At 55.4% G+C, this 27,430-nt stretch overlaps 1 protein-coding gene across 1 annotated transcript in view; it reads right to left on the reverse strand.

The window, feature by feature from the left end:
* ZC3H3 (zinc finger CCCH-type containing 3) overlaps positions 1-20,548 on the reverse strand; it is a 76,299-nt gene extending 55,751 nt beyond the window's left edge. The window contains exons 1-5 of the mRNA XM_006830865.1: positions 20,503-20,548; positions 17,632-18,581; positions 17,195-17,550; positions 16,490-16,683; positions 1,788-1,941 (exon numbers count right to left, since the gene is read on the reverse strand). Of these exons, the coding sequence (XP_006830928.1) occupies positions 1,788-1,941; positions 16,490-16,683; positions 17,195-17,550; positions 17,632-18,581; positions 20,503-20,548 (1,700 nt within the window). The remainder of the gene's footprint in view (positions 1-1,787; positions 1,942-16,489; positions 16,684-17,194; positions 17,551-17,631; positions 18,582-20,502) is intronic.
* Between the last annotated feature and the right edge of the window lie 6,882 nt (positions 20,549-27,430).

A 27,430-nucleotide genomic window follows, 5' to 3' on the forward strand; every position in this document is an offset into this window, starting at 1 on the left:
GGAGCTCACACTTGTCCACACACTCACATGCGATTACATGCACACCCACACAAGCTCACACTTGTCTACATGCTCACAGACATGCACACACACAGGAGCTCACACTTGTCCACACGCTCCCAGACGTGCACACACATCACTCATGCCAACACACACTCATACACTCACATAAGCTGCCCTCCCTGCTCCCACAAAGGTTTCTGGAACTGCTGGGTCCCGCCCCCACCCCTCTAGGGTGGTTCCTTCCAGGGAGGCATACATGTAGCACCCAGACCTCCCTCACCCTAAGTCCTCCCTGCCTGGCTGGACAGCCCTTCCTCCCCTCACCATCCCACCTACCTGCCCACCCTCTACCCAGGGAGAGTGGTGGAACCTACAGTCCAGACAGGTCAGAGCTCACTGCCCACAGGCCTGCCGACTACACTGCTGGCCCAGTTCTGATGGAAACAGATCACAGCGGGCCCTGACCAATCCGTGACAGACCTCTCTGCTGCCTCCACCCAGAGCCCAGGCCTACAAGTGGACAGCAGGCCCAGGTAGGCGTAGCAGAGGCCACTCTGCCGAGGAGGAGGCAGAACCCGGCCCAGGTGATCTTGGTGATCTCAGCAAGGCCTCTCCTCCAGGGTCCTCCAAGGCTCCACCCCCACCTCACGCTTCACTCCCAACATCCAAAGAGGGAGCTACCCGGGTCAGGGACAGGGCCGGGAGAGGGTGAAGAGAGGGGCCCAGGATGAAGCCCTACGGCTGAAAGCCACCCTCGCGGGGAGGCCGGAGGGAGAACCAATAAATCTGAGCCTCGTTCCGGTGATCTGGGACTCTTATTAAGTAAATTAATTTAAGTTAATTTAGCTCGATCATGACTCCCGATCTCAGTGATTTAGTGAGGGGGAAATTGCATCAGGAAAGGCCGTGCTCACCAGATAGAAAAACGGAAGAAAATGAGACCCACTTAGCAATGTGAATTAATATGGAAATAGCAGGTGTAAATTCAACCTGATGGAGGAGTGAAAATTATCTTCATAAATTTGTAGGAATAGTCCCCAAGATGCTTATAAATCTATTTAAAACAAAATATTACAAAAAGTGCAGCAACATTCAGTTAAAATACACTTCCAGCTCTTGCCTCCAGAAAAGTCTGTGGTGGAGTGAAATTCAGCGCAACCCTGCGGTAGGGTAGAGGCTTCAGGCACCACCTGGCCCAGCCTACAGGCTGTCCCTGCCACAGTGCCTAGCCAAACCCCAGACCAGCCACAGACCCCAGAAAAGGTCTGGCAGCAATGGGTACCCCACCCAGCAGCAGCCACAGTCAAGGGGGGTGGGGTCCCGAGGGCTGGGACATAGAAGCCAGTCAGCCACTGCCTGCTCCAACTCCCCCTACCATATGGGCCCCAGAGCTTGGTCCTACCACTGCTGGAGTCCACACAGGGTCATCCTAGGACTCAGTGACCGCCTGGCCATTTGACTGGGTAGTAGGCGGGCCAAGCAGCTACAGGACTTGCTGATAACTGTGGGGCAAGCTGGGGGAGAGTGTGTGTGTCCATATACATATACATATGTGTGCAGTTAGCATGTGTACGTGTGTGTAGGCATGCGCAGAAGGCTGGTGGTCGCTGGGGCAGAAAATGCTACACAAACAGAAAAATTATGCAATTCCCCAGCTAATGAGCTGCGGCACAGCCTGGGTCCCTGGGGTACGCTCAGCCCACCTGACCCTCGGGGCCCTCCCTCCAACCCTCGGCAGCCCAGACAGGCCCCTCCTGTCCACAGCAGCTGTCAGCATCCTTTACCTGGACAGCGAGAGCCGCCGAGCGCTCCAGGTGGGCAAAGGCAGGTGGACGGGAGGGTTGCTGAGCGGGGAGGCCAAGCTCTTCTTGACAATTCGGTATCGAGTCTTGATCACTTTGCCGGTGGGGGGCATACGCAGGGTGTGCGGGCTGCAGGCTGTAGAGAGGTGGGGTCCAGGGTCAGTGGGGGGCTGCCACTGAAGCTTGTCCCCCACTGGCCACCTCCTCTGGGGACGAGAACCCTGTAGCCCCAACTCCCATGAGCACCCCAGAATGCCTAGCCAGCATGTGGACCCACTCAGATCCTGGCCACTGCCGAGGCTTGGGGAATTGGTCCCCCCTGGTTGGCCAACTCGGCCCTCCACGGATCTGCAGGATCCCTACAGCCTAGGAAGGAGTTGGGCCCTCCCAGCCGGGCCCCAGCCCTGACACATGTATGTATGTTGATACATGTATGTATGTCATCATGTCTGTTGTCAGGACACAGCGCCTCTTTCTTGCTGAAGGTTTCACACAATTAGCAGGTTCTGTTTTGCCAGAGTGCCTTCACAGGAGAGCCGGTAATTTGTCCGAGACTTCCAGGCACGCCTCTAATTGCTCGGCTTTCCTCACGCACAGCGCTAACTCCCGGATAATTAAAGCAAAAGTACCTGGACCAGACCTTCGGCAGCATCCAGCTCAGGGACCCTCAGGGCGGCCAGGAGCCTCACCCGCAGGGCTCTGGGTCCCAGGGTCTAGCTCCTTCCCATGGCCCCTCTAGGACCCCAGGCTCCTTCCTCAGGGTCCTGACCCCACCCACACAAGGACTAGCTGACCAGCAATGCTGAGTTGCCAGGCGGATTCAGTCCTGGACAGGTGGCCTGGCTGGTCAGCGAGAACAGGCAGAAGTGAGGTTGGGCAGGACGGCCCCTCACTGCCTAGGCAAAAACAGTTTCACGCTGAGGGTCACAGGGCCAGGATGGCCTAGCTGGGCAGCACAAGCGGGGAAATGGGAGGAGATGAGTCCCCACTCTGACCCCACATCTGCTGCCTCACCTCCTAGGAGGGCCCGCAGCACCTGGCAGCCCCCAGATTCGAACACTCCCCGCCCTCTGCTGCACACCTTGAACAGTTAACTGTCCTGGCCCCAAAGGGCAGAAGCCTGGACCAGTCGGGAGAGAGCTCAGCAGAGCCCAAGACTTCTGCGCAGCCCCCGGCTGAGGACCAGAAACGTGACCACTGGCTGAGTTGCCAGAAGACCGGTGAAAATCAACAATGGCTTGTTCCCCACCAAGAGCCCGAGGCTGTTCAAATTCCTTTAAGTTCTCAATAAACCCACGCTGGCCTCACTCTAGGGGGCTCCCTGCACGCCCCACCCTGTACCAGCCCACGGCATCCTGGATAAGGCCTTCCCACCTCTGACTGGAAGCCCAATGCTGACCACTGGCTCCGATGACCACTGTCAGCACACAAGACTTCTCAGATGGAAAGACCTCCCTTATACTGCACAGCTAATGGGAAGGCGACACTTAACCCCACAGCCACCTGGCCCTGCCTGGCGCCCGGTTCTGCATGAGTCTTTCTGGGTTCCAGACTGCCCTGTGGGCAGTGTCCAGTGGCACAAAGCGAGGACAAGGCTACTTGTCCTGGCCTCAGCCACCTCAGCTCACCGTATCCTCAGCTCCCAGGAGCCCAAGCTGGCCCCATTGCCCCTCAGTAGAAACTGCCTTCTCCCTCCCTCCTGGGCAAGCCCCCGCTGACCACAGGACTGGTCACAGCCAAGGCCCTTCCCTGGCTGGACACATCTGACCCCAGGGAGCAGCTCAACACTGTGCTGTGTGGACTCACCAACAGCCAAATGTTTTCATTAACTTAACGTGCTTTACTTATTAGAACCCAATTAGCAGATCTAAGGAAACAAGGTCCATAGTTGGAACAACCAGGTTCCCTGTATTGGTAACACCTTGACCGGACATGTGGCTAGTGCACCCTGCACCGTTCCAGGACCCACGGCCACCCTGTCCCCAGCCCCCACCTGCCCACCTTTCCCAATAACTGCTGACTCAGGCCTGTGGGCACCTCCTTAGGGGGTCACATCCAGCCTGGGCTGACACAGGCCTGCACCCAGTGGCCTGGAGCTGGGGGCACAAGCAACAAGGAGCCAAATGCAGTCGGCAGTGTTGGTGGGCAGGCCCAGCTGAACCCCAGGGACCCTGCCCTGCCCCAACAAACCAACAACACTGGTGGCTTATGGGTAACTCGCCCCTCCAGAGCCATGGGCAGGTGCCAAGCAGGGCCAGACCACCCCACCAACAGAGCACTCTCCATTCCTCCCGCTGGCTGAGGGGTTTTGTGCAGATAACCACGGCATGTAGATAGGATGTTGGTCTCACTGCCTTCATTACAGCCTCCCAGGGTTGTAATTTTTTTCTCCGCATGATCGATTCCCTGTGGCACATTTCACTCAAGTCAAGAGCAGACGCCTTTACTGCAAACAATGCCCCTGCGGCTCCTTATCAGGCCCACACACGCGGCCGCGCCCCGCCATGCCGAGGTCACCGCTAATGACTAATCGATCTCATTAGCTTTCCTAATTAAAAACTTTACTACCGCAATGGAAGACAAACTACAAAAAAACTGCTGGCATCATATGTGAATGGGATATGAGCCCGATCCATCAGACTGGCTGGGGCTCCTGCCCACACCACAGCATCTCCCAGGCACCCCACCACCACCCCCTCCGTGCAGTCAGCCACTCAGGCGCACACTCAGCAAGTAGGCAGGCGCTGGCTGGGACAACTGTCACAAAGCCCCCAGAAGCCTCAAAGGCCGAGCCAGAGGTGAGCACGGACTACACCAGCGGGCTCTGACCCAAGACCCTGACAGAAGCTCCAAGGGAGGGGCTCAGGGGGCTCCCCGCTGGCTGCAGGGGTCACAGCTGGCTCACCAGGCTCCACACAGAGTGAGGAGAGTTCAGAATTGTATGGAACTTCAAAGGGAAGTGAGTAGGAGGAAAACAAGTTGCTAATTTCACAATTGGCTAATGAGTAAGGAGAGGAAACTAGAATTCGCGCCTAGGTCACTTTGCCGTTATCCCGCCACAAAAGCGGCCTGGCTCCGCAGCAGGTCCAGCGGTCCCCAGATGCCAGCGCTCTGCCAGGCTAGTGACGGACCCCCAACTCTGGAAGCCCCGCCCCGTGCCCACAAAGGCTGGCAGGAACACTGACCGGGCCCAGCTCTGTGAGCCATGAGTATCAGGGGCCCAGGTCCAGGGGAGGGCACTAGGTAGTGGACAAAGCAGGCTTCCAGTCAGCCTGAGGTCTGGGCCCTTCCTGATGCAACCCAGTGTCCAGGCAGGTGCCTGCCCACCCACCCTAAGGGCTCGTCTGGGCTGTTAGAGCGGACTACCCCGAGGAAGGCTGTTGGGCACAAGGCAGATATAAGGGGCTCTGGAGTTATCCTCCCCTGGCCAGCTCACACAGGGTCATGGTAAACCAACTGCAAATGGCTCTTAGCCAAGCATGCAAGCAGAGCGTGGAGCATGTGTTTCCAAGCAGCTGGAAGAACTCAGGACTCTCCTGCATCTTGATTCTGAGGGTTGGCTGACCCCCACCGTGCAGTCACACGGGGACCACGCTGGCAGTGTGCGGAGGGTACACTACACCCACGCAGCAGCCTGGGCACCAGCAGCGCACAGAGATGTACCAGCCGAGTCAGACTAGCTCGGGCCCTGACCAGTGACCACTCGCGATCCCAGCTGCAGGCTTGAGTACCAGTGCCCAGCTGCAGGCTTGAGTACCAGTGCCTCCCTGTGATGGCCAAGGTACCCATTCCCCGAGGTGCCAGCAGCAAAGGCTCTGGGGTGGCTTAGCCACAGGCAGGGCAGGCCCACTCCATGCCACTGCCCCCCTGGCTCCTGCAGGAAAGACCAGCCAGTGGCACCCCACCCCCCACAGGTACATGGGACGGAACCAGGCTGTCCACAGGCGGTCAGCCACATGTGTCCACCTGTGTACCACCTCTCATCTTACTCTGGGGACACCAGAACCGACCGTTACCCCAGGGCCACAGTGCCCCTGCTGACCCTCCGGGAACTCGAAGTCTGACCTTCCCCAGCACCCTACCAGGGCCATCTCAGAATACACGCCGCGCTGTGGGGTCCGAGAACAGGAGGCCTAATGACACAGGGCACCCACAGGACAATGGCCCGCCACTGCTCCAAGCACCTCCACACATGCACCCCATGAGGCGGGAGAGATGAGCAGGGCAGCCGGCCTGGGGGCGCTCTGCTACACAAGGCTGTGGCCCAGAGCAGGGTCCCCTTCCCTTCCCAGGATGACTGAGACCTTCTTAATCCTTCTTAATCTTGGGTGGTGGTCTCACAGAGTCTTTGACATGGAGTCTCACGTCCTCCAGGCTGCAGTTCCTGGTTGGGACTCGTTTTTTCTCTTCAACGAGACAGTCATCTTTGATAAAGGCTTCCAGAGCACTACATTTACTGCTGCTGGGTCTCACAGGAGGTGGACTGGAGGCCAGGCACTGTGGGTAGCCCCCTAGACCTAGACATTAGTCCCTCAGGGTGGGGAGGTCCCTTTGGCACGTTAGCCCCTAGCGCCTCAGCCTGTCCTCTGCTGTTTCAGACTGACGCGGAGTTGAAGATCCAGGGCTCAGGCCACTGCCCCTGCTGACCCGCCTTCACCCAAAGGCCCCACACTATACAGTCATTGGGGTCACAGCAAAGCCCTCACGGGGCACTGTAGGATGTGGGTCATCAATGCCAATATACACCTTGTCCCCGCTGTCTCCAAGGGGCAGCCATGTGTGACATCATTTCGTCAGGCAGCAGTGGCAGGAAAGCAGGCTGCCTGGAGCAAGGGGGTGGGAAGGACCCAGGGGAGCAAACTTGTCACATGAGTCCGGAGCCACTGAGCCCTCTCCCCACAGAATCCCTAGTGTCGGACAGATTGCCAAGCTGCAGGAACACTGGGGAGGTATGACCCTAAAAGGTGAGGGGATGCCATAAGCCAGCAGGTGGACAGGAAGGATGCTAGCTGGGGGGCAGCTCTGACCCAAAGGCTGCTGGGAAACGGGTGGTGTCCCCTCAGCCAGGCCCATCACCCCACCCTTGTTATCGTAAGCAAGCCCCCCACCAAGGGAGGAGTTATTAATGTGTACATGCAGCAGGCAGTAAGGGGGGGTGGCTGACGAATGCCCCTCTCGCGGCGGGAGCTGCCAGGGGGCGTGCTCTAACAAGCTTCAGCGGCAGCATGACTGGAGTCACCAGGTAGGAATTTTGATGAGTCTCATAAATCACTCCACTTTTCCTCCTCCTGATCCGTTCAACACTTCACGTGCACAGCCCCCAGCTCTGCACCCCAGTCCTCCCACCAGAGACCAGTAGCATGGACAGGCGATGGCCACAGAGACGTGGAGTGCCCCCCACCCATCCCTCACCACCCATGAGAGGCCCACCCTTGCTCACATCAGCAAATGAGAGTACCCAGGACCGTGGGGAGGCTGTCACCCCACAAGTGGCCTGAGACGACCCTCCCCCTCCTGCTGGGGAGAGAGAACTGGCATCCAAGACAGTGGACTGCAGGGCAGATGCGCAGGGACGCACACACACCCCTGTCCACGGGAGAAACGGGAGGGCCCAGCCTGTCACTTGAGAGGACCCTGATACGCTCCTTCACACTGGAGGGTCCCAGGTCGGTTCGAGGGCGGGGCCTGTCTGACACACATTCGCCAATCATCCAATCACAGACACAGCCCCGACAGGCCGTGCACACAGTGGTGCGTGGGTCCGGACACAGCAGAGACAAATCACGCTGTCAGCACGTCCCTGAGCGGGGCCCGTGTCCCCCACGTCCCATACCCGGTGTTTAATGACAGCACTGTCAGCCAAGACACGCGGCCGCCACTGCCTCTGCAGCCTGTCAACGCCCTATTAGAGGGGAGATTGAGACCCTCTCCTCAGACGCGCTCGAGCAACACAAGCTGCGAGTGCCTGTAATTACTGAGCGCCCGCCATCGATCCGCGCTGACATCTAAGCCGTCTGCATGACGTGGGGTGGGGTGGGGTGGGGGCTCTGAGCCCAGACAAGGGCTGTAGATTATGGGGGGGGGGCGGGGCTTCCCCACCTTTTAAACACCTACTCCTCCCACTGAGTCCACCTGGAGCCAGGGCCCCCAGCAGCACCCACAGGACTTAGGGACAGGAAAGCCGGGCAGGAGATCTACCCCATCCCCACGCCCCTCCACAAGGTGACAGAGGGCTGGAGGCAGCAGGAGCTACGGGACCACTCAGCCTGAAATTAATGTTCTGGTGACCCAGGACCAGAGACGCTGATCGTCTTGGGTCCCTATGTGTTCTGCCCCTCCCCCCCGAGCTCTATCTAGACTCTTCCACCGGCACCCACTGACCAGGAACATGAGACACGGAAAAACTTATATCCAAGACACTACCCAGGAAAACACCACGTCTTCTATGTTTTCTCAATTAGAAAAAACTCAAAAACCAATAGTGCAAATGGAGTTTCTACTGCAATTGCAAACCCCACACCGTGCACGAGGAAGGATGCTCTTGGGAAGCCCACGTGGTGGGGACCCTACCCTGGCCATCAGGCGCTGGGCTCAGTCTCCTCCTGACGCAGAGGGCAGAGCCCCAACATCAGTCACAGCACAGCCCAAGCTCACTAGCTGAGGCTTCCAGCCAGAGTTCCGGCAGCCCACAGAGCGCCCTCTAGTGACCAGCTGCAGCAGCACCTCAGGAAACCCAGTGCCCAGGCCTCAGGAGAGCCACACCTTCAAGTCTGAGGTAACTGCCCTGGAAGGGTCCTGGGTCACAGTTCCCTGACGCCAGTCCCAGGACAGAAGACCATTTAGGAGAGCAGACCCACCCCTGGACAAGAGAACTGGGGCAGGGGAGGCCAGGGAACTGCATGCCTCCCTCATGCCGGCCCACACCGGCACAATCCAGGCTCCGGCAGCCCCTCCCTAGAACACCCTGCAAAGTCGCTGCAATTAGAGGAAAGCTGCCAGACACCATCATGGCTCCGGGGAGGCTGGGAGCCCTCGTGCACCTGCGAGCGGTTCTCCAATGTGGCTACTTTCCTTTGTGAATCCCACCCACTTAATGTAGCGAGCCCACCCATAGAGGAGGCCTGTGTGGATGCCCATGCTCCTGTGGGCCCTTGCCAAGCTCTGCTTTGCCTTCTGGGCCTGGGCCCATGTAGAACTTGAGGAGGCAGGGACACAGGACAGGTCCTGGCGTGGTCGTTCCTGCTCAATGCTCCAGGCCTGTGCTTACCCCCACTCACTCTCAGGATGGCCCCAAATAGCTGGCTCCTGTCCAGGGTCTAAGAAACCCTTGTCCCAACTCCCTCTTGAAAGTTTTGAGGGTTGCCAGCCCCACCCAGCAAGCCCACCCAACACTAAGCAAAGATCCCAGGATGCTCACTGCCTCACCCACCCAGTTCTGCCTGAAAGCTCCCTGACCCCCAGGGCAGTTGGGCCCCAACTGAAGCTGCTTCCTCAGAGACCCTCAGAACAAGGCCTCTTAGCAGCCCAGAGGTCTGGGCCCAACCATGTCACTCCACACATTCTGGCCAGAAGCCCACCGTTTGGACCGAACACCACCACCAACCACTGGGTACAGACTCTTTTCTGCTTGTCTGCCTGCCTGGGCAGCTCCTGGCCACCTCGGATCCTGCCCACAGCCTGACCACCAGGTACAGTCCAGCCTGGACCACAACCCTGACACTTCCCCACAGCCAGGGGACACACAGCTTGGTGCGTTGCCAACTTGGGGAGGACAAGCCTCTAGCCACTACCACAAAGGCGATCAGGGTTGAACAGGGGGCACTGCCCAGGAGGCAGGGCGGCTCCCTGGGGACCCCTCACTCTGCTGCTGTGGGCTGGGTCATTGTCCCTCGTTATTCCAGTCCTTGGGCCCAGAGGTCAAGCTCAGCACTCCAACTAGGCGAGCACAGGGTTCCTCGGCCACAGAGGCCAGTGAGGGTGACCATGCTCCCGCCTCTGCAACTGCCCCCTCCCAGCCACCCCCAGGGCCCTTCCGCCCTGTGTCCCAGCCCAGGAAGGAGCCACAGGTCCTACCCAGCCTGCACCGCAACACCGTGCCAAGCAGTCCCCAGTGGGATGGGGTGGGAGGATGCGGGGGAGTGCGCCCGTCACAGCAGAATCCAGTCCAACTGGGAAGTGCATAGGGATTACCTGTGTCCCACACGGCTGACTGATGTCACCCCACATGCCAGCTGTGTCCCTCCAAGCTGTCAGCTGCCTGTCTTACACAGCAGGGGGCTGAACTGACAACGTGCCCATGTCCCAGCCCCTGCCCGAGGCTGCTGGGCACAGGCACAGCTGGACCCCAGGATCCTGACAGGAGCAGCCGTGTGTGTGTCGTGCGTGCGTGCCACGCGTGCGTGCTGTCCAGCAGCTCTCACATCAGGAGGGGGAGGGGGCCTGCCATCAGCAGAAGAGCAGATCTCCTCCTGGGCCCCAGCTGCCCCTTCAGCTGCCTCCCTGCCCTGTCTGGAACCCACCAGCCAGCCGCCTGTGGGGACCATCCAGCCCTGTTCCTTTTGACCAACTAGACAAGCATGTGTTCAATGACTACCAGCAAGCAGGGAAGGCCGCGCCGGGCACAGTGCGGCAACCATTGTACACGCAGCCAAAAGGGTCCACAAGAGGCCAGAGGGCAGGAGACCTCAGGGATGGGCAGCAAGGGGCCCAGGGCAGACAGAGTCCCCAGGCAGGGATGCCCCCTCTGTTGAGGGCCAGGCCTAGCTCCTGGGGTCAGTCAGTCCAGCTGTCAATGATCACCAGGAAGGGGACAGGGCTCCACGGCAGCACAACAAAGCCATGGTGGGCAGAGGGAGGGGCAAACGGAGCCACCTCTGAGCACAGTCCACTGTCCCTGCCCCCAGAGTCTCAGGGTCCCCAGGGAACAGGTTACTCCAAGTGTAGTGTGTGGCCAACAACCGCTCAGGAAAAACTACCCATCCCCCACCCCGCAGCAGCTGTGTGCTCCTTGTGTGCATGTCCAGACAGGGGTGCTGGGGAGGGAGTGGTCCCTGGCTCCAGCAGTGACCTGTCCTGAGTGCAGGCAGCAGCCAGGGACACGGAGGTGGATGGGCTTCTACCCTGTGCCAGGCAACTGTCCACTGGGGAGGGAAGGATTCTCAGGCCAGCGCATTCTGGTGACAAGGCGGGCACACAGGAACGGGACACCTAGGGCTGTGAGGAAGGTGCATCCTGGTACCATGCCAATGAGGAAGGGAAGATGGGCACCGCCATGAGGAAGGGAAGCTGAGGCCTCCGGGCACCGTATAATGTATGCAAGACGGACGGCTGCTGTGGCTGCCTTCCCGCCACCTAATTCAGCAGTTTCTTTTCCCTGATGGAAGCAGGACTCCAGAGTTAACGACTCTCCTGGCCTTTCACAGGTAAAGCCTGACAGGCCGGCCGCCACTCCCTAGATGGCCCCCCAGGCTGGTGACCCGCACACACACAGCCGCAGAGCCAACTGCCTCTCCCGCTCACCCCTGCTCTTGGCGCCCCTGCCCCTAGCCTGGGTTCTGGAGTCAAGGCCTGCAGGACACATGATGGGGGCAGCGCCACTCAGCACTCACTCCATGGTCTAGCCCCTGATTTGGGTCAAGTGACAGATGCTCAGTCCTCCCCCTACAGAAAGGAGGCTGGGGTCAGAGGAGAGGGCCTGCAGAGGGGAGAGGGGTCAACGAAAGGCAGGTAATCACAAAGGGTGGGGCCTGATCTGGAGCCCCAGGACTAGGACACAGGAGGACTTTCGGGGACTTGATGTGACAAGCACTTTAAAAGTTTCACGGATGGCTGCATGAAGATGTGGCCTTCCTGTGATCACAGGCCGAGTCCTCCCACTGCCTGCTACTAAGAGTCTGCCGTGAACCCAGGGAGGTGGTGAGGGAAGGCAGATGCCAGAACCTACAGGGCAGGGTAGCCCCAAGGAAGGCCCTTAAAACCAGAGGAAGTGACCTGGAAAAGGGCCAGGTGCCCTTGTCCAGGGGCAAGATGGGGACACACGAGGACCAGTGTCTGCAGATCAATCCAGTGCCGACCACCCGTTCACCTAGAGATTTGGAAGAACCCAGCCAGGGCTCCCAGAGGGAAATGCTAGCCCTAAGGTAAGTCATTATACTGAGCAGAGAGGACCTGGGTCATGGCCGGGTCATGGCCGGGTGCCCAGCACCTCCTCTGAGGGTGGGTCCCATGGACAACCTCTCTCCGGCTGGGCCAAACTGCTGCCTAGAGGGCATGCAGTGAAGACCCTTTGCCATCACCCAAAGCTCACGGAGAGGAGCCCGACCAGAAAGCAGCCCTCACCCACAGCTACTGTCCTGGCAGGTGAGGGGAAAACCCCAGTACCCACAGACCCTAGTGGGACTTAGGGGCAGCTTCCCTGACAGATGGCAGCTGGCAGGAATCCAGGACCTGCTGCCACCAAGAACCCCTTAGGTCTGCAGGTGCCTGTAAGAGTCAGGATGGCAGGAAAGCTAGTCCCCACCTGACCTGTGTGGGTTGGTCCCTAACGACAGGCCTAGCAGCTTGTTGGGAGGCCAGGGCCAGTGGCAGGCTGTGAACAGTGAGGTTAGAGCACTAACTGCCGTCAGTCATTAGTCATTACAGTCATTGCGTAGGTGCTTAAATCGGAAGCTGTTTTTGAGGTCTGTAAAAGGTTTTCATCCGCCCAGATGCCCTCCCAGCATCTGGGATCTGGGAGCTGGACGAAGGAGGTCCCTGTCTGGGCTCTACTGCAGCTGAGGCCCAAACGGCCTCGAAAAAGAAGGCAGCTGCTTGGGCTTCTCCTCAGGCCTGGAGGCTCTTCCTGGAGGCCTCTCTCCAACCCCAGTTGTCCACAGGCCCATCCTCAGGAGAAAAAGGAAGCAAGAGATAGAAGGGAAGGTCTATTCGGGCCTGCCCTGTCCTCGATGACACCCAGGGTCCCCAGCCTCACTCCCGCCTGGCTAACATCCCACTCTGGCTGTCCAGCAGCCGGCGATGACACTGAGGGTGGACGGGCAGGGGAGGAAGCAAGGGGCCAGAGTCTCCAGCAGCTACAGCCCCCTTGGGCCGGTGGCCACACGGCTGCTGAACGGTGCAGTTTTGAATTCAATTAAAGCGATTATCTGCTGTGCCAAATAAATTGTGTACAGCATCTATCCTGCGGCACTTTACACCTTCGGGCTCATTATTCCCTAACTGTTTCCTCCTGTTTATGCGCTCGCAGATTAAACTGCTGATAATATGCGCCAAAATAAAAAATGAGCGCACCTTGTCCGAGGGAAATTGATTCTCCCTTTTCCTGAACCGGGCGATTGTCAGGTTTTATATACTCGGTTCCTAGTGATCATTAGTAATTCAATTTTCTTTTTATTAGCCCCCTTATCTGCTGAGCAATATAGTGGCAGAGCTGACCTCTTTCGCACGGGTAAATGTTTAAAATCTTTTCCCTGATTAATTTTGCCAGTTAAGAAAAAGAGGAGAAATGGCCCGGCTCTTAGCCATCACAATGAATAAAGCTTAATGTTCATTGTGATGGAATTTCTAATGCCAGAGAAATTGATGGAACGCAGCAATTACGCAGCAATAGTAACTCAAGGGAAATGGGATCGGCTCTCCTGGCCGTAGCCTTTTGGTTATTTAAAACAATCCAATTTGCAAGGATAATTATGTATTAGTGTTTTATCTGCCACTTGAAATGAACAGGGGAGTTTCCATACTGGCCCAGCATTAGCAGGTTATTGCTGCAAATTACTTGATATCTGCTTTCTTTCACATACAGAGGAAATTAGGCAATCAATTACCAGAAAAAGGTGGACCTGGGCATGGGATGGACACGCACGCCCTCTGCTGGCCACTCAACAGCTCTGCAGGGCTGGGAGCCAGGACTGGTGTTGGAAGGGCCCTCCTGCCTTCCAGCCAGGGACACCCCGGAAGTGACCACCTGCTACTTAACAAGCACCTGTTGTGAAGACTCAGCGGAAAAAGACAACAACAAGCGGTCAGCCCATCATCCACCCCACGGGTCCTGCCCGGCCACCCGTGACCACACTCGTGCATCCCACGGGTCCTGCCCGGCCACCCGTGACCACACTCGTGCATCCCACGGGTCCTGCCCGGCCATCTGTGACCACACTCGTCCATCCCACGGGTCCTGTCTGTCTGTGACCACGCTCGTGCATCCCACGGGTCCTGCCCGGCCATCCATGACCACACTCGCGCATCCCACGGGTCCTGCCCAGCCATTTGTGACCACGCTTGTCCATCGCACAGGTCCTGTCTGTCTGTGACCACGCTCGTGCATCCCACGGGTCCTGCCCGGCCATCTGTGACCACGCTCGTCCATCCCACGGGTCCTGTCTGTCTGTGACCACACTCGTCCATCCCACGGGTCCTGCCCGGCCATTTGTGACCATGCTCGTGCATCCCATGGGTCCTGTCTGTCTGTGACCACACTCATCCATCCCACGGGTCCTGCCCGGCCATTTGTGACCACGCTCGTTCATCCCACGGGTCCTGTCTGTGACCACACTCGTCCATGCCACGGGTCCTGCCCGGCTATTTGTGACCACGCTCGTCCATCCCATGGGTCCTGTCTGTGACCACGCTCGCGCATCCCACGGGTCCTGCCCGGCCGGCTGTGAGCATGCTCACCCTGGTCCACACTGCCTTGCCTCCAGGGGAGCAAGAACTGGATGTGAGGGTGAAGCTGGGGGACCCGTGGACTCACTAGGGCCAGCTGTAGTGTGACAAGCATGTACAAGGTGACTGGTCCAGGTGCAGCTCCCACCTACCCTGGGGGACCACGTGGTGCTGATCTGAGAAGCCCCACCTCCTGCCACGTTGACTCCAGAGGTCTCCCAGACATGGTCCCAGTATCAAGGCAAGCTGCCCCATGAAAGCACAGGCCCAGAAGCCCCCGACACGACCCCGCTACCCTTCCAGCCATGCTCACGCACCCCCTCATCAACCCTTCAAGCCCACCCCCAGGCCTGCAGGACACTCTTCGGTGGCAGCCCCTCCCCACGCCTCCCTGCCACTCAGTTCAAGTGGCACCTCTCCTCCACCTGACCATCTGCTAACATGGACCCCCTCCAATGTCCGTGAGCCTCCTCCACCTGGCAACCTGTGATGGGACTGAAGCAGCTGTCTGTCTGTCTGTCTGTACCTCGGGAACACCAGCATCCATCTCCATCCTCTCCATCAGTGTCCCCAGACCCGGCCTGTTCCCGTCACAGAGGGCTCAATGCTCATTTGTTGTGACAGAAAGGGGGGGGGGGCAGGGGGGGGGGGGTTGTAGGAGGGTGGGTAATAGATGGGTAGGTGGGTGGGTTGTAAGGTGGGTGGGCAGGTGGGTGGGTAGGTGGGAAGTCCTGTATCTGCACCACGGCCCTGCTGCCTCTGTCAGGAACGAGCAGGCTCTCTGCTCCCTTCACGGTGGAGCAAGCCCTTGTATGTGACCCAGCACACACAAGCACACACATGTGCACGGGACCGGCTCAGAGGCTAGTGATGACCAGTGCTGAGATGATTTATCCCTTAGCAGACCAAGAAGCTGGGGAGCCCCCAAACTCCACCATCCCACCTCCCAGGAGGGAGCCCCGCTACAAGAGAGGGGAACAAAGTGCCAATAACGGGACATTCATGGCATTGGTCCTGCCGGCAGGAGGAGCTGGAGGTTCAGGGAACCAGGCGCCTGGCACAGCGGGAGGTGGTCCTGCCTGCAGTGTGCCCCTCTGCAGAACCTGGCAGCCCAGCCAACTCCACAACCGGAGTGACCCAGGCCCACAGCCTGCCTGCCCCCGTCTGATGAGCACAGCCCCCCTCTCAGGAGAGCTGAGTCAGAGGCCTGGCCTCGGCTCACACCTGAACACTGAACACTCGCCCTGTGCCTCAATGCCAGCTCTGCCCGCCTTAGTCTCCTAGAGCCCAGGCTACAGGCTGACAGCCCTGGGGAGGCAGGAGGGATGCAAGGCCCACAGACAGACAGACAGATACGTCCTCCTGCAGGACTCTCCCAGCCCCAGACTAAGAGCTCTGGCCCTAGAAGGGGCATTCAGGTCACACAGGCCCAGAGCTAGGCAATGGGGCGGGATCCTCTGGCACTCAGCTCTGCTCAGATACTGGCTCCACCGGACACCCCCTCACAGCAGCCCCCCGTCCTTCCTCAGGACAGACTCTGTCAGTCCCCAGAGTGTAATGACAGCATTGGAGAGCTGAGTTCCGGCCTGGCTGGACTGTGTGGGCAGTCCTATTTCCCATGGCTACCAGGCCTGCAGGTCAGATGCTGGGCTTGGGGCCGGGTGTTCCCACTCCCCCCTTGCCTGCTCCAGATCCCAAGACAGTCTGGGACACGGCCAGCCGGTCCCTATAGGCCCATCCCCCACATGTCCGATGCTCCGCTGGGCACAGCAAGGACCCCCGACCCAAATCAGTCCTGTCCAACCCCTCAGGGCCATCCCCCAGGCACAGCCCCACAACCCTCAGAGAGCTGGCACACAGCCAAGAACGGAGCTCGGAGGAGCCTCACCGGGGGCCCATTCCCTCCGCGCGGTGCCCAGCACGATCTGTACCAGGGAGATGCTGGGAAGCGGCCCTGTGGCCCCACCGTCGTCAACCAGGATGGACCCACAGCACACTGCTCCCAGACCCCCACTCCCGGCTCCTACCTTCCTTTGCAGGGAGGTGGATCCGGCCCGGTGGCAGGCGGCACAGACGGTGCCTGGTGACCTGCAGCAGGCCCCTGGTGGGCGTCTTCTTCAGAACAGGGCTACTCTTCCCCCGAGGGACCTGTCTCCGCCGGAGACTGCAGCGGTTCTTGGCAGAGGTGGAAGGTGGGCTGCTCTTCCTGTCCCCAGGCAGGCTGAAGAGACAGTGCACAGGAAGCTCCTGACAGGCTTCGGGGCAGCTCTCCCCACTCACCCAGCCTCACCCAGGGCCCAGGACATGTGCAAATGGCCAGTGGTACTCTCAGGGCTCCCCACACCCTGCAGCTAGAGCTGATGACACCGACTCCGAGGGCAGCTAGCAGGGGCTCAGGGCCTTCACCGGACTGTGCCCTTCCGGCCTAGGTCACACACACCCTCTGCCAGCTTTCTGGGTGTGCACAGAGCATGAGGGGCCCGGATGGGGATGGTCATGGAGGCTGCCCACCCCAGGTTCACCTGAGCTCCCCCTGTCCTCGGCAGACCTACCACACCCAGGCAGACCAGGGGTGTCTGCATCTGGCCCGCCCCTGGGCCCTTCCTGTGGAAACTGCGTCCAGCAGCCCACTGGTCTCTCACCTCTACCTCTGTCCCCACCTCGCTGAGAGCCCTGATCACTCACAGGGCACACAGCTGACACCCCTCCGCCCCGCCTGCCCAGGCACGTACCTGGCACTGCCCCGCCGCCGGATGATCTTGGTGCGACTCTTCACCTTGTACCCTGAGAGTGGGGTCTCCCCAAAGAGTGCCTTCAAGCCACTGGGGCCCGCTGCCCATCTGTTGTCAGGGGAGGACTGCGACAGGACAGGGGAGAGTGGGCCGGCCTCGGGCTGCCAGTGGAAGGAGGAGGCTATGGCCGAGGGACTGGAGGCCTTCCACTTGTACTTACTTGGGGAGGCCCCAGGCTTGGGAGGCAGGGCGGCCTTCCTGGGCTTGGCCTCTGAGTCTGCTCTCTGAGTCTGCGGCTTCCCTGCCCACTGGGACCCGCTGCCCGAGGCCCTGCATGCATTTGGGGAGACCCCAGGCTTGGGCGATGGAGTGGCCTTCCTTGGCTTGGCCTCTGAGTCTGCTCTCTGAGTCTGTGGCTTCCCTGCCCGCTCAGATACGCTGATGGGAGATGCAGCCGCTCTGGGGCTGAGAGCCCTCCGGGCGGCTCGGGGACTCTTGGCCGAGGTGGCTACCCATTTGTAGTTGTTCTTCCTGAACCTGGTGGTTCGACAGGACCCAAGCAGTGAGGCCTCCCGGGCCTGCCTGAGCCCCGGGGCTGCTCGGCCTGGGCCTGTCACCAAGCCCAACGGGGCTGGCTGATCTGGGTGGCCGGCGTCGGCCCTTCTGTCCGTGAGGGGCTGAGCGGAACAGCTGGATGCAGAGTGAAAACCCACCTTCCGGCCAGAGGGCCCAGCGCTGCGCTGAGGCTGGGCAGGCGGGACTCGGCCCTTGGCAGCGATGGCACCCTCGCTGACTGTCCGCCGGGGCTCCGGGGGGCCCCTGCTCACACTGCTCACTGACCTCACTGCCCGTGGTCTGCCAGGCTCCTTCTGGCAGACCAGCAGGGGGTCCTGGACTCTGCCTGGCCTGGGGGGCTGCAGCTTCCCACCAGGGGGCTCGCCCTCGCCTTCCTGGGGCCTCTGGTCACGCCACGATGGGCCCTCACGCTGCTCCAAGGGGCCCTGCTGGGCCACCAAAGCACCGGTCAAGGCTGGTTTCGCCGGTGGTGGTTTAATTTTGATGACCATGCTCTGATCTGGACTGAGTTGCACCTGCCTCTCCAGGACATAGGGCTGGGGGCCAGGCTGCAGTCGGACCCGAACCCCGAGGTCAGGCTCTTCGACAGGGTCAACAGGCAGGCCCGCAGATTCCTGAGGCCGATTCACCAGCGAGTACTTCTTACACCATGGAGGCCCGTGGTGTGGGGCGAAGCCCCTTCGGCTCGGACGAGGGTAGCGGGCACTGTAGGACCTGCTGCTGTGGTAGGCAGAGGGCTGCCACCGAGAAGCAGGTGAGGCACACGGGGCAGGGGCATTGCCATGGTGAGTTCTGTAGTCATCAATCAGACCTGAGAAAACAGAACCACGCACCATCCAGTGTAAACCACGACAATCACAGAGATCCTGGGGAGTCGGGGGTGGGGGGCGGGAATCAGACACCACAGCCAGCATTTCAGTCCCAGGAGTGGTATAGCCTGGGTGCCTGGGGCCCCACAGCTAAGTTCCCAGAGCCCTCCCCCCATGCATTCTATTTACTGCTTATCCAGAAAAACAGCCCCTATGCCAGGAGTCCTGGGGTGGTGCTGTGGGTTAATGCACTGGACTGTAAAGTCGGCTCGAACCACAGGGTTGGTGGTTCAAGCTCACCAGCCACTCCTTGGAAACCCTATGCAGGGTCACTGGGTCGGCACCAACTCAACATCACTTAGCAACAACAATACCATCTGATGGAGTTCTGGTTTGGCACTGTAGGATAAGCATTGCACTGCTAACTGCAAAATCAGCAGTTCACACCCACCAGCTGCTCCCTGGAAACCAGGTCTCTCTGAGTCAGAACTGACTGGAAGTTACTTTACAACAACAATGCCACCTTGTGGTGGTTAGGTGCCATTGACTCCGCTCTGTCTCAGGGTGTCCCTCTGCATGACAGGACACACGGCATGGCCTGGTACCACCTTCATGACCACCACTGGGATGGCTACTGTGTCCACCTGTCTCATTGAGGGTCTCCCTTGCTTCCACTGACCCTCAACTCTACCAAGCGCGATGTTCTTTTCTAGAGAACTATGACATGTCCACAGTGAGCGGGTCTTAGGGGGGCCATACTAGTGAGGTATGCAGGCCAGTCATCTGCTGGCCTGTGTCACACACTGTCCTCTCCCACTGCTGTCTCCTGTAGCGCAGAATACAACCGCTTCCAATACTGTCATCCTTACCGAAGCACCAGCAGATTGCCAGATCTTACTCCATTGGAGCAACCAGTGAGTTCGAAGCGCCAACCTTTTGGCTGGTTGGTAGCCAAGCGCTTTAGCCACTGTTCCACCAGGATTCCCTGACACACCGAGTCACCTAACCCCTGGATGGCTATCCTAGCGCAGAAGCATGTGTGCCACACTCTCCGCACCCAAGGGTCCTTCAGCTGGAACAACCCAAGACATCAATTCAACCAACAAGGAGGTGTCTACTCCACCCCCCCCCACCAACAACACCACACACACACACACACACACACACAGAGCCCTGGTCCAGACCTAGTGACACCTTAGGACTGGTGTGACAGAAACCCAAGAAGCCAAAGCAGGTACCAGTCCACCTAGAAGCCGAAGCAACCTGCCATGCAACCCTATATAGTTATAGGAGCACACAGCTTCATCATTCTCCCCACCTCGGCAACCAGTGGGTTTGAACTGCTGACCTAGCCATTAACAATCCAAAGTCCAATCATAAGCGACATCACACACATTTTCCAAATCCTTAAGTCTTCTTTTGCGGGAATAATTTTTAAAAGGAAGTATTTTTAAATGGCTTGGAAAGTCCAGCTTGGGTCTAAACTCCGGAGAGTGTGGCAGCTGAGGCCTGGGGACTCGACCCGATACAAGAACACGGGGGAGGGGGTGTAAAAAGGGTGTCGCCGAACGACTAAGACAACGCAGTACACACTGAGCAGGCTTGACCACAGGAGCAGGGACTTGTCAGACACCCCACTTTCGGGATGCGGCCGCCCGTGGGGGTGGGGTGGGGCCGGTTACTAAGCGACGCGCCCACCATCACCGGCCGCTGCCCCAGGAGGGCAGTTGGTCTGGGAACTGACCAGACCGGCCCGACGCTCCTTTGGGTTCCCCATGCCCTGCCCGGCCCTACTCCTCACCACCGACAGCGCTCCCTCGGGGACGGCGAGCGAAGCGACGCCCTTCGGGGAGGGAAACAGGGGTCCGTTGGGAGAGGAGAGAAACCCAAGGACACGCGACTCCGGCCCCCTACCCCACCTACCCTGTAGGAGTCGGATCTGTCGCCGTAATTGCTCCTTTTCCTCCATCTCCTGAGACTGCGAAGCCCGGCCAGGCCCCCGAGACGTCATAGTTCCGCGACGGTTTCCCTCCGGACGGGGTAGGGCGAAGCCGGAAAAGGACGAGCTGCCAGGAAGCGCGGAGACCGGGTACTACCCTCAGACTGCAGTCGTCTCCCCGGCAACGCCCCGCCCCGACACCGCCTAGGAGACCGGGCTACGTACGCGCAGAACGAGAAGAGGGGGAGATGGCGTCATCAGTGAGCGCCTGAGTGCTGACAGCTGTCGTGGGGCCGTCTTGTCTGAACTGGAAAGGAGTCGTGACGGACCTCGGCACCAGTTCACGTTCCCCTGGGGGTTGTGGGCAAGGACCTGAGACCAGAGTCCCCAGCTCACTGCACCCCACTCCCCCGTCCCTCCCTACGGTCTCTGCGTGAGGGCCCTCAGGGAGACCTGGTGGGACCGGGGCCTGGAAGGGAGATGACAGCTCGCGGGAGACCCTGACTGTCGCGTCCCGGAGTTAAAGGAAAGCCGATTGGCCAGGGTTTGAATATCAGCTCCCTAGCTGAGTGAACCCAGGGAAGTTCCTAACCTCTAAACCTCAGTGTTCTCATTTGTGAAGGAGGAGCAACACCTAACTGAACCTTAAGGCTGGTGTGGGCTCTTTCTCCAGACTTCTGGCTCTTGGCAGCCATTGCCTAAGGGCTGACCTTGTTATCTATGACTACGGGTGTGTTTTGTTTCATTTAAGCCACGCTAACCGTTCCCAAGGACTTCTGCCCTCTTAATCCAAACAACAGATTTCTGTTGTATTTTTTAACATCTCAGAAATAAAGAGGTTGAACATGACATTACAAAGAGATTATTTGCACCAACGCAATGGTGACATCTTGGTGTTTTCAATAAATGGTGCTGGAACAACTAAGTGGATATTCTTTGGAAGGGAAAAGGGATGCTCAGTATCTACCTCACACACAACAAGAAGACTAAACACAAAAACTACAAATTATAAATCTCCTTAAGAAAAGGGAAAGTCTCTCCCCAAGCTGTAAGTAAGCAAAGCTTTCTTTCACAGGGCATGAAAAGTACTAGCTAAAAAAAAAAAATTAAATTAAAAGAGTCTATTCATCAAAAGGCACTAGTAAGAAAAAGTAAACGCAAGCCACAGACAGCTTCACTTCTGGCAGGGAAAGAGTAATAATGAACCGGTTCCCACTGTCAGCAAACAGAAAACTGGAAACATGGTAAGAAGTAACTGCTTTCAGGCATTGTTCAGCAGCAGAGACTTAAGACCTTTGAGAGAAAGGAACCCACCCCGGCAGAGAAGTTCCACACTGTTCAGGTTACTACCTGACAATTTACAAACAGTCATTCATGGAAAAAGACTTCAAACGGAGGCAAACTTCGTTAGGCCAATAGGTCATTAACAAACATGAGACCAAATCTTGAAAAGCACTCGTAGATTGGCCTTGCCCTAGTTTGTTCACCTTGGGAACTCATCACACTCCATCTGGTGGATAGCTGGGGCTAACCTGCTAAAGGATAAGCAGTACATGCTTAATTCACTTCAGCATCCTGTCAGTTATGTAAGTGAGGCCAGATGACACGTCCCGTAGCCCAGGTGAGCCATCTCAGCTGAGCCCACCAAACAAATGCCCAGCCCACATAATCATGAGCAGATCTACGGAGGTGGTTTCAAGCCCCTCAGTATTGTTACACAGCAAAAATTGGTTGATTCGTGGGTCCAGGACTCAGACCTGCTCTTCTCTTCTGTGCTAGACAAATTCTCTACTCCTGGACTCTGGTATGGAGATGCCAGGGAGGAGAGCCAAGCTACTTGCTGAGAGGGGAAGGATTTTGTCTCCAGGACTTGTTTTCACTATATTGGGAAGTAATTGTTGTCAGAGTTGACTTGCTAAAACGGATTTTGGAGTTCACTTAAAACTCATTGAAATTTAAACAACTCAGAAAAAGAGGGTGACAATGAATATACAACTCAAAGAATGCGATCACCATCCCTGAACTGCACATGTGGAAACAGTCGAATTGGTGCATTTTGCTGTGTGTGTTCTCAAAATAATGGAATTAAAATTAAAAAAGCAAACCATCAAACTTGTCAAGCTAGAAACTGTCACAGCCTTGCTTAAGGAGCTTACAATGTGTGCCAATATCCTGGAGGCCTTTTGAGCAACTTCACTTTAAGCAATCGCTTCTAGAGAAAGAAAGAAACACACAAAAAAGACTTCTAAGCAAAAACATTGAGTGCACTTTGGTGAGTAGTAACTGTGAGTGACCATCTAAAGTGCCACGATTGGTCTTTCCTCATCTAGAGGAAAGAGAGTGATGAACATCGAAGGCATCTGGAAATGACCTAATGGACGACAGGCCTAATGGACCAGGTGAACATCGGTCTCACTAACTCTGAGACCAGAACTAGATGGTGCCTGACTGCTATTCTCCGTGTTCTGAAAGGGATCACATTCGACGCCTTGGATCATTGTCGTTGTTGTTAGGTGCCATCGAGTCACTACTGACTCATAGTGACCCTATGCACAACAGAATGAAACACTGCCCAGTCCTGGGCCAACGTCACAATTGTTGCCACGCTTGAGCCCATGGATGCTGCCACTTTGTCATATCATAATCCAACTTCCTAAAATCAAAGACAAGGAAAGAATCCTGAAAGCAGCTCAGGAAAAACAAAAAGTTACCTCCAAAAGAGGATCAGCAAGACTGAGCTCTGGTGTCTTAACAGAAACCATGCAGGCAAGAAGGAATCGAATGACATATACAAAACTCTGAAAGAAAAACATTGCCAACCAAGAATCATATACCCAGCAAATATGTCACTCAGATAAGACAGCAAAATGAGGCTGTTTCCTGATCAACAGAAATTAAAGCAGACCAACTTCACAAAAAATATTAAAACGTGTTCTTTGGATTGAGAACCAACAACTGCAGGTAACAACCTGAGAGGACCATAATCACAATCCCACCCAGAACTCAGTCCAGATATAAAAGTATCTAAACGGAAAAAACCCTACAAGACAGAAAATAGGGAACCAAAGAGCCCAATTTATAATAACGACAACTACAAAGCAAAGAGAGGGACTATTACAGTTACAGAACTTGCGCATGGTGAGGAAGTCATGTCGATTTTAAGATAAAACTGTAATTTGTTAATTTTCCCCATTTAAAACAGAGTAACCTCAAAAAAATGAATACACCTTCATATCAAAATAAGAAGGACAATCAGAAAGCTTTAGTAAACATTAGCACAATGAAAATGAAAATGTAAATAAAACCCACAAACAAAATCAACTCTGTGCAGAAAATGATGTGGAACAAAGAAGCCAGCTACACCGCAAAAAACACACCTAACAAAATGACAGCAGTCACTTCATGCCTACGGATAATGACACTGAATGTCAATGGATTAAATGCACCAGCCAAGAGACAGAGAGTAACAGAATGGATAAGAAAAGAGGAGCCTTCAAGATGCTGTCTACAAGAGACACGCCTTACACACAAAGACAAAAATGAACTAAAAATCAAAGGGTGGAAAAAAATTTTATCAAGCTAACAGCAATCAAAAATTAGCAGGAGTGGCCACTTTAATCTCTGACAAAATAGACTTAAAGGCAAAAAACAAAATAAGAGACATGATTTCAAGACCAGCTGAACAAGAGGACATAATCATAATGAATAGCTATGCTCCCAATGAAAAAGCCTCAAAATACATAAATCAAACTCTAATATGTGTCACCAGCTGCTCGTTGGAAACCCCATCCAGGGTCACTACAAGTTGGAAACAACTCAATGGCACTTAACAACAACAACAGTAAAACTGAAGAAAGAAAAACTCTGCAATATAGTTGTTGTCATGTACCATCAAATTGGTTGTGACTCATAGTGACCCAGTATCGGGTTTTTGAGGCGTGGCTGGGGAGTTTGAACCATCGACCTTGCGGTCCTACGCTTATCCTTCAGTTCCACTAGGACTCTGACAATAATTGTTGTTGTTGGGTGCCATCAAGTCAATTCCAACTCATAGTGACTCTGTGTAGTGTTTCCGAGGAGCCACTGGTGAGTTTGAACTGCCAACCTTGAAGTCGAGTGCTTATTGTACAGTGCCACACCACTTTCTATGAAGGACAGCCAACTAGAAAGAAACTCAACAAAGACACAGAAGAACTGAACAACACAAGCAACCAACTTGACCTCATAAACATATGCAGAGCACGCAACAGTAGCACAATACACATTCTTCTCCAGAGCACATGGAACGTTCTACAGAATAGACCATGTGAGGCCACAAAGCAAACCTCTATACAATTAAAAACATCAGAATACTACAAAGCATCTTCTCAGCTCACAGTGCTATAAGATTAGAAATCAACCACAGGAAAATCAAGGGGGAAAAAAACCAAATGCTTGGAAACTGAATGGCACCCTGCTCAAAAGCTACTGGGTAATCAAATGAATTAAAATTTCCTTGAATCAAATAAGAATGAAGGCACGGTCTACGAAAGCATTTGGGCCACAATGAAATCAGTGCTCAGAGGGCAGTTTATAACAATAAACACATACATCCAAGAAGAAGAAAGAAGCAAAACTTAACACCTTAATCCAACAACAAAAGAGCAGCAAAGTAAGTCTACAGCCACGAGAAGAAAAGAAATAACAAAGGTTAGAGCAGAAATCCATGATCTAGAATACAGGGAAAAAATAAGGTCAGCAAGATGAGAAGTTGGTTCTTTGAAAAGATTAATAAAATTGACAAATCAATGGCAAATCTAAGAAAAGAAGACAACACAAATAGCATGAGTACGAAATTATAAGGGCAACATCAAAACAGATCCAATGGAAATAAAAAGAATAATACGAAGAATTATAGTCCAACAAATTTGAAAATGTAGAAGAAATGGACAAATTTCTAGAAACACAAGGTAGGTGATTCAGACCACCAGCTGCTGCTGGGAAATCTCATACAGAGTTGCCATGAGTCCGCTTTTTAGGCATATCTCCTACAAAAGGCCTCCTTAAAGTGTTTGAGAGCTAAGCTGTCAGTTTGAGGACTAAAGTGTGTCTGACCCAAGTCATGGTATTTTCAATCCCCTCATATACATGTACAAATTGGGCTGCAAACCTCACGGTCAGCGGTTCTAAACTACCAGCTCCTCCGCGGGAGAAAGATGAGGCTTTCTGCTCCCATAAAGATTTACAGCCTCGGAAACCCTGTTCAGGGTCACTATGGGTCGGGACCGACTCCACAGCACCTAACAACAATTACAGCATATACGTGTGGAAGTTGCACAATGAATCAGGAAGACCACAGAAGAATTGATGGATTTGAATTACGGTGTTGGAGAAGAATATTGAAAGTACCATGGGCTGCTAGAGGAACAAACAGATCTGTGTTGGAAGTGCAGCCAAGAATAGTCCTTAAAAGAGACTCTGTCTCTCCTACTTTAGACACGTTATCAGGAGGACCAGTCCCTGGAGTAGGACATCATGCTCGGTAAATCAGAGGGTCAGCAAAAAATAGGAAGACCCCCAGACCCCAAGGAGATGGATTGACAAGGTGGCAACAGCAGTGAACTCAAACATAACAATTGTGAGGATGGTGAAGGGCTGGCGGTGTTTTGTTCTGTTGTTGTTGTTGTTGTTGTGATGTGCCGTGGCGACAGTTCCGACTCATAGTGACTGCATACAGGGTTTCCGAGGCTGTAAATCTTTACAGGAGCAGAACACCTCATCTATCTCCCGCAGAACAGCTGGTAGTTTCGAACTGCTGACCGTGAGATTAGCAGCCCGATTCGTAACCACTACGCTGCCTGTTGTACATAGATCACTATAAGTCACAACGAACTGGAAGACGCCTAACAACAACACGAGTCAGAACCAACTCCACAGCACTTAGTAACATCGAGTATGTGGAGCAGGCACTACACTGCAAACCACAATGTCAGGAGTTGGAGACCACCAAACAATCCAAGGGAGAAAGATGAGGCTTTCTGCTCCCACAAAGATTTTGAAAAGCCTCAGAAATCCCACACACGGTTATTTTAAATATATAATGTTTCCAAGGAGCAGCTGGTGGGCTTGAACCGCAGACCTTGAAGTTAGCAGTCCAATACTTATTCTATAGGACCCACCAGGACTCACTCATTCTCTTTATGTATGTGTGCGTGTTGTTGTTGTTGTTAAGTGCCAACAAGTTGGTTCCAACTCACAGCGACCCTGTACAGGGTTTACAAGAAGCGGCTGGTGAGTTTGAACCGTTGACCTTGTGGTTTAAACCAACCTTGCAGTCCAGTGCTTTATCCCACAGCAGCACACACACATATATATGTTGTTGTTGTTAAGTGCCATTGAGTCGGTTCTGACCCACAGTGACCCCATATAGAGTTTCTGAGGAGCTGCTGGGGGGGGGGGTTGAACCACTAACTTTGCAGTTCAAACTGCAGCTCCACACCAGGACAACACTCGATAGATAGATAGATAGATAGATAGATAGATAGATAGATAGATAGATAGATAGATATGATAGAGAGATAGATAGATAGAGAGAGAGAGATGATAGAGAGAGAGAGAGATAGAGAGATAGATAGATAGAGATGATAGAGAGATAGATAGAGAGAGAGAGAGAGAGAGAGATGATAGAGAGCTAGAGAGATAGATAGATAGATAGATAGATAGATAGATAGATAGATAGATAGATAGATAGATAGATTATTGTTGGTAAGTGTGCTCAAGTCGGTTCTGACTTATAGCGACCCTGTATAGAGTTTCTGAGGAGCAGCGGGTGAGCTTGAACTGCAAAACTACAGTTGAAGCCAACTTTGCAGTCCAGCACAGTATCCTGCAGCACCACATTAGGAATATATATGTGTGTGTGTGTGTGTGTGT

This window comes from Chrysochloris asiatica, unplaced genomic scaffold, assembly GCF_000296735.1.
Source record: "Chrysochloris asiatica unplaced genomic scaffold, ChrAsi1.0 scaffold00001, whole genome shotgun sequence".
NCBI lineage: Eukaryota > Metazoa > Chordata > Mammalia > Afrosoricida > Chrysochloridae > Chrysochloris > Chrysochloris asiatica.